General features: G+C 44.9%; 1 protein-coding gene across 1 annotated transcript in view; it reads right to left on the bottom strand.

Moving 5' to 3' along the window:
* The window catches only part of B3GAT1 (beta-1,3-glucuronyltransferase 1), a 32,201-nt gene that overhangs the window by 9,310 nt on the left and 8,043 nt on the right, over positions 1–14,848 (bottom strand). The window contains exon 2 of the mRNA XM_058194533.1: positions 13,553–14,061. Within this exon, the coding sequence (XP_058050516.1) occupies positions 13,553–14,061 (509 nt within the window). The remainder of the gene's footprint in view (positions 1–13,552; positions 14,062–14,848) is intronic.

Genomic DNA, 14,848 nt, shown 5'->3' with positions numbered 1-14,848 from the left:
TTAAAAGCATTTTTTCGGCCGAGGAAAAAAAATGCTTTTAAAAGTAAAGAAAACCTCTGATGATTGCGCGGCTCAGCTGGGCATGCAGGGGGAAGAGGGGGAGGGGCAGGGATTTTTGTTAACGGTTCTCCAAACCACCTGCCACCATCGCTACCGGATCGGGCGATCCATTCTGAACCAGGAGCATTTCAGCAAACATCAACCAAATATGACTCGGACAAACATGACCCCACATGGCCCCAACAGCCAATAGAATACATGTTCTTGAACAGGAACAGGAAGCTCAAGCACAAAGGCCAAGAGAAGGTATAAATACCCCCCACTCTCAATTCCATGTGTTCAGCTGCGCCAGAGAACCACGTGCCTGGTGGTTCTGCTTCATCGTTAAACCATCTTTCCAATCAGCCTCCATGTTTTCAGTGTCTACCTCCGGGCTTGGAACTGAAGCAGATGGATATTTCTTCCAACAGAAGGGAAGGAGGGAGGCAGGAAAGGAAAGGAAGGAAGGAAGGAAGGAAGGAAGGAAGGAAGGAAGGAAGGAAGGAAGGAAGGAAGGAAGGTGGGAAGGAAGGAGGGCAGGCAGAAAATTAGGAAGGAAGGAAGGAAGGAAGGAAGGAAGGAAGGAAAGAAGGAAGGATGGTAGGTGGAAAGGAAGGAGGACAGGAAGAAAGTTAGGAAGGAAGGAAGGAAGGAAGGAAGGAAGGAAGGAAGGAAGGAAGGAAGGAAGGAAGGAGGGTAGGTGGAAAGGAAGGAGGGCAGGCAGAAAGTTAGGAAGGAAAGGAAGGAAGGAAGGAAGGAAGGAAGGAAGGAAGGTGGTAAGGAAGGAGGGCAGGCAGAAAGGAAGGAAGGAAGGAAGGTGGGAAGGGAAGAGGGCAGGCAGAAAGTTAGGAAGGAAAGGAAGGAAGGAAGGAAGGAAGGAAGGAAGGTAGGTAAGGAAGGAGGGCAGGCAGAAAGGAAGGAAGGAAGGAAGGAAGGAAGGAAGGAAGGAAGGAAGGAAGGAAGGTGGAAAGGAAGGAGGGCAGGCAGAAAGTTAGGAAGGAAGGAAGGAAGGAAGGTGGAAAGGAAGGAGGGCAGGCAGAAAGTTACGAAGGAAGGAAGGAAGGAAGGAAGGACGGAAGGAAGGAAGGAAGGAAGGAAGGAAGCTACTCAGAATTGAATCCTAAAAATCTACAAAGAAAGAAAGGCTCCAGAGGCGTGTAAGAGGAATAGCACCTAATTACTCTACACCCCTTCAACAGAATCTCTCATTCAGAATCACTAGAGGCAGCTGACTGTTCAGGTTGCTCTTTCTCCACAAAAGCTTTTGCTGGTACTGCATCTTCTCTGCTCACCTTCCCTCGTCACCTGTCTTTCAGCATTATTAATTACTACAAGGGAAACGAAATGAGCTTGTAGTACTTGCCCTCTTGCATAAAGGCACTTACTAAGGGTGCTTGCTACTCACAGGGGGGCAGAAGGACAGAGATGAATGAAGTCACTCTACAGCAGCCAGCTTTCATGCCTAAGGCAGGACTAGAACTCACTGTCTTCTGCTTATTGGCCCAGATACCTAGGAGACTTTTGTAACATCCTTGATATTGGATGGTGACCATGATGATAACCATGAGAGCTCCACTGGTTAATTGTTCTAACTGTCAGGAAATTTCTCCTTAGTTCTAAGTTGCTTCTCTCCTTGATGAACTTCCACCCATTGCTTCTTGTTCTGCCGTCAGGTGCTTTGGAGAATAGCTTGACTCCCTCCCCTGAGATATCGGAACACGGCTATCATGTCATCCCAGCTCCTCCTTTTCATCAAACTAGACACACCTAGTTCCAGCAACCATTCTTTATATGAACTGGCAAAGCAAGAAAGACCCTGTCAACAATTAAAGAAGGCTCCCAGGATATTCTTCCAAGAGCTTGCTGAAGACCATCAGAAAGTGGAGATGAGGTCTACCTGTTCTACCATTGGACCTCACGACAATGAGCTTCTGATCCCAGTGTTGGAAAAACTGACTGCATGTAGTAGAACTCTGGGGTGTACATTGACACCTGCATAGGATTCCTGCTCCATCATTGTTAAATCTGACTTTGGGCAACCAAGTACTAAGAGCGAATGGCCTCTGCCAATAACATTTAAGCTCTGTCAAAGGCAGTGGATAGTGCTATAATAATATATCAAAAGCTCAGTCTTTATATCAGGGCCAACAGACTGCAGGATCCCCTCTGTCCCTAATGCCGTCTTAAAAAAGACTGTGCAGCTTGCGCCTCCTTGCAATTCTTCAGAAAAGCTTCCAGGCTGTTCTAGAAATTTCTCCCAAATTGCAATTGTTCATGTGGCAAACAGGGAAATATTAAATATAGAATAGAACAGAACAGAACAGAACAGAACAGAACAGAACAGAATAGAATAATGAATGAAATAAGAATAGAATAGAATAGAATAGAATAGAATAGAATAGAATAGAATAGAATAGAATAGAATAGAATAGAATAGAATAGAATAGAACAGAATAGAACAGAATAGAACAGAACAGAACAGAACAGAACAGAACAGAACAGAATAGAACAGAATAGAATATAGAATAGAATAGAATAGAATAAGAATAGAATAGAATAGAATGAGATAGAACAGAACAGAACAGAACAGAACAGAATAGAATAATGAATGAAATAAGAATAGAATAGAATAGAATAGAATAGAATAGAATAGAATAGAATAGAATAGAATAGAATAGAATAATGAATGGAATTAGAATAGAATAGAATAGAACAGAATAGAATAGGAATAAAACAATAAGAATAGAATAGAATAGAATAGAATAGAATAGAATAGAATAGAATAGAATAGAATAGAATAGAATAGGAATAAAACAATTAATAGAATAGAATAGAATAGAATAGAATAGAATAGAATAGAATAGAATAGAATAATGAATGAAATAAGAATAGAATAGAATAGAACAGAACAGAACAGAATAGAATAGAATAGAATAGAATAATGAATGAAATAAGAATAGAATAGAATAGAATAGAATAGAATAGAATAGAATAGAATAGAATAGAATAGAATAGAATAGAATAGAATTCTTTATTGGCCAAAGACAAACTCCTTGGACACACAAGGAGTTTGTCTTTGGGGCATATACAGGTAATCCTCAAGTTACGACCACAATCGCGGCTGGAATTTAGGCTGCTAAGCATCCAAAGAACGACGTGACCAGACTCAAATTATTTTTTTGTTTTACTGTGAATCATACAGTTGTTAAGTGAATTATGTGGTCATTCAATGAATTCCCCCGTTGACTTTACTTGTTGGAGGCCAACTGGGAAATTCGCATATCAAATTTGCACGTGACCACAGGATGCTGGTCAGTTGCCAAGAACCCAAGTTGTGATCATGTGACCGAGGTGGGTGATGGTTGTAACTTTGAGGAGGGATCATCGTTAACTTTTTTCAGTGGTGTCATAACTTCGTTAAACGAGTGGCCATAAGTCTAGGATTATCTGTATAAAGTTAATGGTTTGCCCTCCTTTCTGCTGTCTTTAATCCAAGTCTGGAGGGCAGACAATTAGTTCCACTTCAGATCATAGAATCAGCCGTGACCATATTCTGATTTTTGCCTATGTCTTAGAGGATTATTGTAGTATTGAATTGAAAGAGAACGGTGGGCCTTTACTTCAGATAAAAAGTATACCAAGCCTAAACTTCTAACAAACCCGATGGAGAGGGTCCGCAACTTAGGCGTCCTCCTGGATGAACGGCTGTCTTTAGAAGATCATTTGGCCGTCTCAGGAAGCGTTCTACCAGGTTCGCCTGGTACGCCAGTTGCGCCCCTTTCTGGACCGAGATGCCCTATGCATGGTCACTCACGCACTCGTGACGTCTCGCCTGGATTACTGCAATGCTCTCTACATGGGGCTCCCCTTGAAGGGCATCCGGAGGCTACAGTTAGTCCAGAATGCGACTGCGCGGGTGATAGATGGGGGCCCTCGTGGCTCCCGTGATAACACCATCCTGCGCAGACTGCACTGGCTACCTGTGGCCTTCGGGTGCGCTTCAAGGTTTTGGTGACCACCTTTAAAGCGCTCCATGGCATTGGAGTTATTTACGGGACCGCCTACTGCTACTGAATACCTCTCACCGACCCGTGCGCTCTCATAGAGAGGGTCTCCTCAGGGTGCCGTCAGCGAGGCAATGTCGTCTGGCGACGCCCAGGGGAAGGGCCTTCTCTGTGGGGGCTCCCACCCTCTGGAACGAACTACCCCCCGGATTTCGTCAGCTTCCGGACCTTCGGACCTTCCGCCGCGGGCTTAAAACATACTTATTTAATTGTGCAGGACTGAGCTAGATTTTAAATTTATGGTTTTTAATTGGGTTTTATTCTTATATTTTAATTAACGGGCTTTTAGAATAAGTTTTTAAACTGTTTTTATATTGTATTTATGTGTTTTTTAAGTGCCTGTGAACTGCCCTGAGTCCTTCGGGAGATAGGGCGGTATATAAATATGATTAAATAAATAAATAAATAAACAAACCATGTAATTTCAACCTAAGTGTATTTTATTTGCCCTATCCTCATTTGCTGTGGAACATGGTACACCACTCATATGACAGTAATAAGACTGTTGGCATTAGGTTAAAGTGACCAGATTTCAGCGATGGCAAAGCGGGACACCATTGACCGGGGGGGTGGGGGGGCTGTGCATGCGCGCTGAGTCTTGCCACCTGCCTGAAGGAGGAGGAGCGGCTGCTGCTTCTCCACTCTTCCAGGCAGGCTCGGCTCTCCTCTTGGCTCTTCCAGGCAGGCTCGGCTCTCCTCTCCGCTCTTCTCTTCCTCTCGGGTAAAGTCAAGTGGCGTCTCTCCTCCCTCTCGCGCCCTCTTCTCCACCACTCCCCCTTCTCCGCCTCCTCCTCTTGCGTTGCCGCCTCCCATTTTCAGAATGGGAGTGAAACAAAAAAGAAATCGGGACTTTTTGGAATTGCCGCGGGACAAGGGACAAATTATTAAAAAGCGGGACTGTCCCGCCAAAAGCGGGACATCTGGTCACTATACGTTACGTCTGGTCCATGATAGCTTCTGTAAGCTAGCCTTATTTATACCACCTGGATTGGATCGGCTCCGTGAGATATGGACAACACTGAACTCAACTCACACTGGCTGTTGTGTCCCGCCAGTGGCCAGTGGAGCTGGCAGCAGAATCAGACAGTGAGGAGGTTGGGGAGGAACATGGGCCAGTCCTGGGGGCTGGGGAAAGCTTGGATGAGGGTTCTGCATCTGAGGCAGAGAGGGAGATAGACAGCAGCGAGGCAGAGGAACAGCTGGAGCCCGTTCCCAGTGTGCACATGCCCAGAGCTGCCAGAAGACAAGAACAACTAAAAAGCAGGGCCAGTTTGGGAATCAAGCCACACCTTGGGGGTGATTGGCCCCTCCCATAGGAGACAAAAGAGGAGTGAATGTGGAGGGGGCTTTTGCAGGAAACATTTTGTTCGTTTGGTAGTTTCAAGAGTGCAAAGTTCTGTTCATGACCCTAAGAGACTTTATGCTACATTTTGCCTTACTCTGCCTTTGGAAACAAGTTACGTGGCAGCTTGCCAAGCGAGATAAGGTGTGTTGATAAATATTCCTTTGAAAAACTGTTTGGACAAACCTTGCTGACTCTGAATGAAATTAATTCACAGTCGTGTAAATAAAAGAGGCTTTTATTTCAATTCCTGCTTCCTGCTTTTTAAGCAAGCCTAGGTCAGAACACCGGCCATGGTAGATGTGCAGAGGCCTCCTATAAAACATAAAGGTTTTTCTGTCCAGTTGTCTCTGACCCTAGGGCTGAGATGGCGATCCTATGACACACGTGTCTGAAGCGGCACACGAAGCCGTCGCCTGGCATGCGCGGCATCACCTGTTCCTCTTCCAGGTTTCTGGAATGATATGCACATGCCGATCGGCTGGTCTTTGTGCGTGCAGCAGTGCCGGAAACCGGAAGAGCTAGGTTTCCATTTTCTGGCACGAACATGCACACTGGCCAGCTGATCGGCGTGTGTGCATGTGCAGCAGTAACCGAAAGACTTTCTGGCCGGCGTGCATGGATGCACCGGAAACCAGCAGCTTCCAGTTTCTGGGCCACTCCTCTTCCTGGTTGCGGCCGTGATGAGCCCGTGCACTCACAAAGCGCTCCCTTTTCGGCACTTGGCGCCGAAAATGTTCGCCCTCCCTGCTCTAGGGGGAAGTGCTCATCTCTGTTTCTTAGCCAAGGGAGCCAGCGTTGTCCGAAGACACTTCCGTGGTCATCTTGCCAGCATGGCTATAAACCAAAGATGCGCAGAGCACTTTACCTTCCCAGCGAAGTGGTACCTATTAATCTACTCGCATCTACATTCTTTTAAACTGCTGGGACAAGGAATGGGAACTCCCACCTTCGCATAATGCTCAGATCCCAAACCCAGTGTCAACACTGATGCTGGCCTGACTTGAGGCCATCTTTGAAGCTTCCGGTTGCCACAATGGAGATGAGGGTTGGGGAAAGGGGGAAGTAGAGATAGCTGGGGATTTGTAGCCAAAACAAAATACTTTCCCCTGGGAACCAAGGGCATTCCAACAGGTGGCTGAAGAGAGGAGTGATGTTACTCAGCAACTGGACAGCACCCTGATTGGACGATGTGACTGTTTGGGAAGAGGGGAAAACTTTTACTTTTAATTAGGTGAAAACCATGGGAACCCTTAGAGTCGGTTTTCACCAGTCTGTGCCAATATGATATATCCAATAAAACTGTTCTTTCAGGAATCTACTTGCCTCGGAATTCTGTGTGGAATGGGTGTATTAACCGGAACCCTGAAACCTAGGCTATCATCTTTCCAGCTGACGCTCTCAGCGCCTTTAACCGCTGAGCCATCGCGCCCTTCTGATGCCCTCTATAAGTTAGGCAAAAATACACCCTCCCCGAATTGTGACTGTGAGGCCCCAAAAAACAAACTATCCAACATATAGTGTAAGAAGGCCAAGACAGAGCCTGTAATGGAGATCTTGCTGATTTCCCGGCTGTGACAAATGAACCAAAAAATTATATCCGTAATTGAGGCATACATTTATAAGAGGAGTCTCCAACCCCCAGTCGGTGGACTGGCACTGATCCGCAGCATGTTAGAAACCGTGTCATGCAAACAAGCGAAGCCCCACCCACGGGATGCAGGCAGCACACGAAACCAAGCCCCCCCCACCCTCAGGTCCATGGAAAAACCTGTTGTGTCTGTGCCCCCCGAGCCGGGCCTCCTGCCAGAAAGTGACTTGGAGCCAGAAGCAGGCCAGGTGGAAGAGATAATGAGGCCTCTGTCCCCTGACTCTTCCTCCCCCCAGGCCACACCTCCAGACCCAGCTGATGGCAATCAGGCCTGGCTGGACCCTAGGTTTCGTAGGCAGGAGAGGAGGGAACAACAGAAGCAGGGGTGGGGCAGGCCTAGGAAGTGGTGACTCATGGAGCCACACCCCACAGGATATAAAGGCAGCAAGAGCTGCTGTGCCTCTTCGTAGCAGGCAAATCAACTGATTAACTAAGAGCTGAAGTACTGTTTGTTCCTGGGTGACTCATCGGCGTCAAGGGAAATAACAGAGACACTTGGCAGACACTCGCTATTTTGCTGTCAGAGCTGATAGTGCCGGCTAATTAAGCCATCGCTCGGACGGGGGCGAAGGGGGACAGAACAAAACCTCTCTCCACAGAACCAATCCCTAATGCCCAAAAAGGTAGGGGCCACTGGTTTATAATATTTTAGATTTTAAAATTTACGTTTTGTATTTTTATCCCTTGCATTTTTGTGCACGATAAATAAATAGTCCTATTTCGAGTCGCTAAATCTGGCCTTGTTTCCTTGCCGATTTCAAACTGTTCTCCTTCTCGGATCCTTTTTTCTCGTTTTCAGACTGCTGTTTTGGGGCAAATCTTTTTGGGAAAAAAATAAAATAAATAAAAAATAAATAAAAGGAAACGATTCAGCCCGGAGTCCACATTTCGACAACAGGCAACATTTCATTTGCCTGCATTTAAATTAATTAACTTTACAGCGTGGCTGAAAATGACTTAATTTATAAAAATCCTGAGGGAAAGGAATGCGTCATGCGCTCTGGTCTATAAAAACCGCTGCACACTGCTGGCAGTGAATCAGAGTTAGTGTTCTTTAATAGCAGTACTATGCAAATAAGCCGCTATTGGAAGGGAGGGGGTGGGTGCTGTTTTATGGGCCTCCCAGAAGACTTAAGGAAAAAAGAGAGAGAGAAACACAATCTCATGTTGAGGCCATTTTTAAGGCCGTATAGTTATGTTAATACAATACGTAATGTTATGCACATATATGTATAAAGGATTGTGTGTCCGTTAGTATGATCTATTGGGTTAAGGTTTTCCCCCCCTTCTTTCACTTATGAGTCATTGTGATGTATTTTGTGTTTAATGGGGGCGGGGGCTGCACTAAAGGGGATGTCAACTCGCGTAGCATCCCTGGCCTGCTCTTGAGTTGCCATAAATAAGGGGGGGGGATGGGAAACCGATGAAACGGCACAGCAGCCAAAGACAGATGCACATTCCAGACTTATCTTTCTCAAGGGTGTATTCCAGAGTTACCCACAGCGGCTAGAGGGGAGTGGCCTCTACAACCTGCAAAATTGCTCCGTTGGTGAATGTGATTGATGACACACCCGGTGGGAGGGGGGAAACAGAGTCATGATTGGGGGGTAAATTATGTAGGGTCAGAGCTGGCTTCCCTTGGGAATGTGCCGACACGAAGCTGTTAATAAATAACTGGATTTCTTTTTGAAGCTCGGCTCGAGGCTCATGATTTAATTAGGGCATCAGTCGGAACCCTGACAGGAGGCTCATCCAATCTCATTGTACACACGTTGTGCATTAACAATAAAAGTTTGAAGTGGATTGGATTGAATTTGAATTACAGTATTTGAATTCTGAGTATCAATAAAAGGCTCCTTCATTTCTATTCCCGCCTCCCTGCTTTTATCTCACATCCTTTCCCCAAGAAGCCCTCTTGAAGAAAGCTCATTTCTGCATGCAGCCAGAAAAAAAAGCTCAGTTTTTTTTCCCATACAGAAGTTACAACCAAGTTGTAGCTCCCTGCCCCACCCCCTGTGTTTTGAGCCAAACTACAGTGTCTCTTATGAGGCTGCTGTAGGTAGTCCTCGACTTACGATTCTCTTACTTTTTGAAGTTATAATGGCATTGAAAAAAAGTGACCATTTTCACACTTGTGACTATTGCAGCCATAGCCATGGTCACAGAATCAAAACTCGGATGCTTGGCAACTGGTTCGTATTTATGACAATTGCAGAGTCCCAGGAGGGGTCCTGTGATCTCCTTCGGTGACTTTCTGACATGCTGAATCTGTGGGCAAACTGGATTCGCTGAACGACCGTGTTACTAAACCTTCCGTGGCAAGGAAGGTTGTAAAATGGGCTGAAACCCACTTAACTTGCATAGCGGTGGAAATTGGGGTCGTAGGTCGATAACTATGTGTATGGGGAAAATTATGGAGATGCGTACAGTGGTGAAATCCAATTTTTTTTACTACTGGTTCTGTGGGCATGGCTTGGTGGGCGTGGCAGGGGAAGGAACCTGCAAAATCCCCATTCCCACCCCACTCGTGGGAGAAGGATATTGCAAAATCTCCATTCCCACCCCACTCCTGGGGGAAGGCTACCGCAAAATCCCCATTCCCACCCCACTCCTGGGAAAAGGATATTGCAAAATCTCCATTGCCATCCCATTCCTGGGGGAAGGATATTGCAAAATCCCCATTCCCTCCCCACTCCTGGGGGAAGGATACTGCAAAATCTCCATTTCCTCCCCACTCTGGGGCCAGCCAGAGGTAGGTATTTGCCTCTGAACTACTCAAAATTTCCACTATCGGTTCTCCAGAACCTGTCAGAACCTGCTTAATTTCACCCTTGGATACATAGTGGTTTTGCCCTAAAGACCTTTGGGCTCACTCCCAACCTTGCTGGGTTTCTCTGAGTGCGAACTAGTAGCTCATGAATGATGATTTATCCAATGGGGTATACCGTTCTTCATATGTTTTAGCCTCCAATAAGGTCTCCTGCATGATAAGATAACTACATAGAGAAGATAACTAGATAGAGAAAAGGAAGGAAGGAAGGAAGGAAGGAAGGAAGGAAGGAAGGAAGGAAGGAAGGAAGGAAGGAAGGAAGATATGGAGAGATAGAGAGGAGGGAGGGAGATGTTGAGAGGGAGGGAGAGGAAAAGAAGGAGAGGAGGAGAGAGGGAGAGGAAGGAAGACAGGGAGAGTGAGAGAGAAAGAGAAAGAGAAAGAGAGGGAGAGAGAGGGAGAGAGGAAGGGAGAGAGAGAGAGGGAGAGGGAGAGAGAGAGAGAATGAGAGTGAGTGAGTGAGAGAGAGATAGAAAGAGAGTGGATTGGACTAGAAGACCTCCAGGGTCCCTTCCAACTGTGTTATTCTGTGATTCTGAATTCTGGAATCAACTTCTATTTAGAAAGAAAGTGCAGACGTTTTCCCATTGATCGGATCAAATCCCCCTGGAAGGAAATCTGGGTCTTTGATTCCCATGGATGTTTATAGGTGGGAAACACAGATGTGCAACGAAATCTGATGACCTTTGATCAAAAGTTTGCCACACATACCCATCCAAAAAAAAAAAAAATCTGGGAAAAAAAAGGTATAGGTATTGATTTATGACTTGGAATTACAGCTGTAAGTCTTGGAGGTTGTTAAACAGGACAACACCTCGCCATGCCTGATTGATAACCTCTTTTGCAGTAGTCATTAAGAGGCCCTCGCGGTCATTAAGTGAATGACCATTTTACCCAGTGGGCATTTTTTGTTGAAAGCCCCGAACAAAACGCTCGGAAACTGATTTTAAAAATACTAAAAATTGTAGTCATGTGACCACAGGATTCTGCCAATGATCCCTAAATTCGAGTCAGCTGCCAAACATCCAAGATTACAAGTTGTGCGTTTGTGTTAGTGTGTATGTATGTGTGCTTGTGTGTGAGCCGCTGCTAGAACTTCGAAATCGGGTGTTAAGTAGTCCTGGTGAAGTCCGTCGTAACTAGGAATGTTTACTAAGGGACTGGTCGTTAAGCGAGGACTATGTAATACATCCTAGAAATTCTGCATTAGTAGTGACAGTTGCATTTTTTTTAAAAAAAAACAGTCTACATCAGGGGAATTCACAATTCAACCCTTTAAATAAAGGAAAACAGGGTGCTTTGCATTTTTTAAAAAATATATATATATATCTGTGGACAATTTATAGGAACAGTTTGTCAATTAGGAGACAATAATAGGGAAAGCACAATATGTAATGAGGCATTGAAAATATAGACAGTTACGAAATTATTATCTACAGAAAAAAACACATGTCAAAAATGAATTCCATCCAACTGTTGCAGACAGCTAAATGGAGGGTTTTTTGGGTTTTTTTTTAGCCCTCGGCACATCCTTAGCACAGATTGAAACCTGTTAAAAGATTCTTTCAAATCTAGCATGTGGATAGACACCCCTATAAATCACATTTTTTTTCCCTCCTTTGCTGCTTCTGATGCTTGGACTATTTTCTCAGTGTTACCTGTGAGTCCTTCCTAAAAAAGCAACAACTTCCTTCTCTCTCTCATTCCCTGTATTATCAACATCTATTTCCAAACCTTCATGGTTTAAGAGAAGAATAGAATAGAATGGAATGGAATGGAATGGAATAGAATAGAATAGAATAGAATAGAATAGAATAGAATAGAATAGAATAGAATAGAATAGAATAAGGAATAATAGAAATAGAAATAGAAATAGAATAGGGTAGGGTAGGGTAGGGTAGAATAGAATAGAATAGAATAGAATAGAATAGAATAGAATAGAATAGAATAGAATAGAATAGAATAGAATAGAATAGAATAGAATAGAATAGAAAAGAAAAGAAAAGAATAAGAAATAATAGGAATAGAAATAATAGGAATAGGAATAGAATAAACTTTGAAGGTATTCTAGTCCAGTCCTCCGCTCAAGCAAGAGAACCTATATCACTTTAGATAAGTGACTGTCTATTCTAGCCTCTTCTTAAAAACCTTCAGTGATGGAGCACCTAAGATTTCTGGAGGCAAAGCTATTCCACTGGTTAATTGTCCTCACTGTTAGGAAGTTTCTCCTTAACTCCAGGTTCCTTCTTTCTTTGATTAGTTTCCAACCATTGTTTCTTGTCCTGCCCTCCAGTGCTTTGGAAAATAATTTGACTCCCCTCTTCTTTGTGGCAGCCCCTCAAATATTGGAAGACTGCAGTCATGTCACCCCTAGTCCTTCTTTTCTTTAGACTAGCCAAACTCAGATCCTGCAGCTGTTCTTCATAAGACTTAACTTGCCGATCACATTATTTTCTTTGCCCAAAAGGTGGAGCTGCTTGGTTTGAGGAGAAACCAACCATTGCTGGCTACCACGGTCATTAAGATCGGAGCAGTAATTGGCCTTCATATCTACTGGACTTCATTTTCCAAAATCCCAAAACACAACTTGACAAGGTACAATGGTATAGCTTGCGAAATAAGACAGCTTCATCCCATCTCATCCCTTCCATCTCTCACCACCACCTCTCCCTTTGGTACAGAAAGAGTAAACAATCATTGTCTCACGGGGAGGCATCAAAAAGACAGAGAAATTATCCTTCTCTCAATCCACCTGCAAGGCCTTTAATGCATCTGGCTATGATGGAGACCTGGATTAAATGACCACTGTTCTCACCCACCATCAATGGACTTGAAGAACTTCAGCATTTCAGAAGGGAATAGAGGACGAGGCGATTTCTGTATATTAATAGGAATAGCAATAGCACTCAGACTTATATACCGCTTCACAGTGCTTTACAGACCTCTCTAAGCGGTTTACAGAGTCAGCACATTGCCCCCAGCAATCTGGGTCCTCATTTTACCCACCTCAGAAGGATGGAAGTCTGAGTCAGCCTTGAGCCAATCAGGATCAAACCGCTGGCAGAGTTAGCTTGCAATACTGCATTCTAACTACTGGGAAGTGGGGAGGGAAGGAAGGAAGGAAGGAAGGAAGGAAGGAAGGAAGGAAGGAAGGAAGGAAGGAAGGAAGGGCACTTAGACTTATATACCTCTTCACAGTGCTTTACAGCCCTCTCTAAGTGGTTTACAGAGTCAGAGTCATCTTGCCCCCCAACAATCTGGGTCCTCATTTTACCCACCTCGGAAGGATGGAAGGCTGAGTCAACCTTGAACCTGGTGACATTCGAACTGCCAAATTGCAGGCGGCCGGCAGTCAGCAGAAGTAGCCTGCAATACTGCACTCTAACCACTGTACCACCACAGCTCTTAAAGTCAAGATTAAATCCTTCATCTGTACAAATAACCTACCTAAAACTAAAGACCTGGAATTGAACGTGGTGTTTTCACTTACCTTCAATCTCTTCTGCACCATCTCAATATTGGTGGAGAAGGCCCACCAAGGCTTCCTAACAGAGGGAAGCGTGAACCGTTGCAGGCCAGCATTAGCAACTTAACCCAGTTGGCTGAGTGGCCCGCGAGCATCTTACCTCCTCAAAAAGTTCCAGGCTATAAGTGTTATCGTCATCCGCAAAGTATACAATCCCTGGTTGGCTGTTGTTTCTATTAAATGTCTCCCTCAGCCACCGTAGGGCCAGGTTCCTTTGCATGGTTCCCCGAGGAATCCGGGGGTCCCGCATGTCCCCTCTCAGCTTGTAGTTGCGTGGGGTCTCCACATTGAGGTGGGTGTAGTTCAGCCCCGTGTCTCGCAAAAGCCGAGTGACCAGAGCAGTCCGACGTTGAGAGTCTTCCACCAAGATCCAGTGCAAGTTTGGAACGTGCAAAAAAGTATTGGACAACCGTGTCAGCTCCGCCTTTTGGACCGGCCGGCTGTAAGTGGGAGTGACCACGTGGATAGTGGGCAAGGCGTCCGACCAAGGAGGTGGGCGGGTGTAGACATATTCTGTCCTAACCACCTCCACAATGTCACGGTCAGATAAACAATACTCCTTAGAGTCCGAGCCTTGAGAGAAGTCACGACGGGTGTCCCCACCATCCTCTGCAGTAGAGAAGGAACAAGAGAAGAAGAGCTGAAGCAGCAAAAAGATAAAGATCTCCTCTTGGCAGGGGTCAAGAAAGAGGAAAAGAAAACAAGCAGAAGACTAGAAGCCATCAGGCGTACGGAATAGAAAGTGGGCAGATCATATTTGATTGCACACCGTCTTCCCCTATGTCCTAAGTCACTCTCAGTTCTGCATTTGATAATAAGGCTCAAAGCATCTTCTAATCCTGAAGCTCATGGGTTCCCCTTTGTTTCCTTGTATCATCCAAGGAGCTGCTGATACAGTTCTACAGAGGAATTATTGAGTCTGTCATCTGCACCTCTATAACTGTTTGGTTTGGTTTTGCAACCCAACAAGACAGACCCAGACTTCAGAAGATAATTAGAACTGCAGAAAAACAATGGCTACCAACCTGCCTTCCATTGAGGACCTGTATACTGCACGAGTCAAAAAGAGGGCCATGAAAATATTTACAGACCCCTCAAATCCTGGACATAAACTGTTTCAACTCCTACCCTCAAAACGACACTATAGAGCACTGCACACCAGAACAACTAGACACAAGGACAGTTTCTTTCCAAATGCCATCACTCTGCTAAACAAATAATTCCCTCAACACTGTCAAACTATTCACTAAGTCTGCACTACTATTAACCTTCTCATTGTTCCCATCACCCATCTCCTTCCACTGATGACTGCATGACTGTAACTTTGTTGCTTATATCCTTATGATTTATATTGATATTGATTGTTTCCTGATTGCTTATTTGTACCCTATGACTA

The sequence above is a fragment of the Ahaetulla prasina genome, chromosome 9, assembly GCF_028640845.1.
Source record: "Ahaetulla prasina isolate Xishuangbanna chromosome 9, ASM2864084v1, whole genome shotgun sequence".
NCBI lineage: Eukaryota > Metazoa > Chordata > Lepidosauria > Squamata > Colubridae > Ahaetulla > Ahaetulla prasina.
This window is presented reverse-complemented; position numbering and strand designations above follow the sequence as displayed.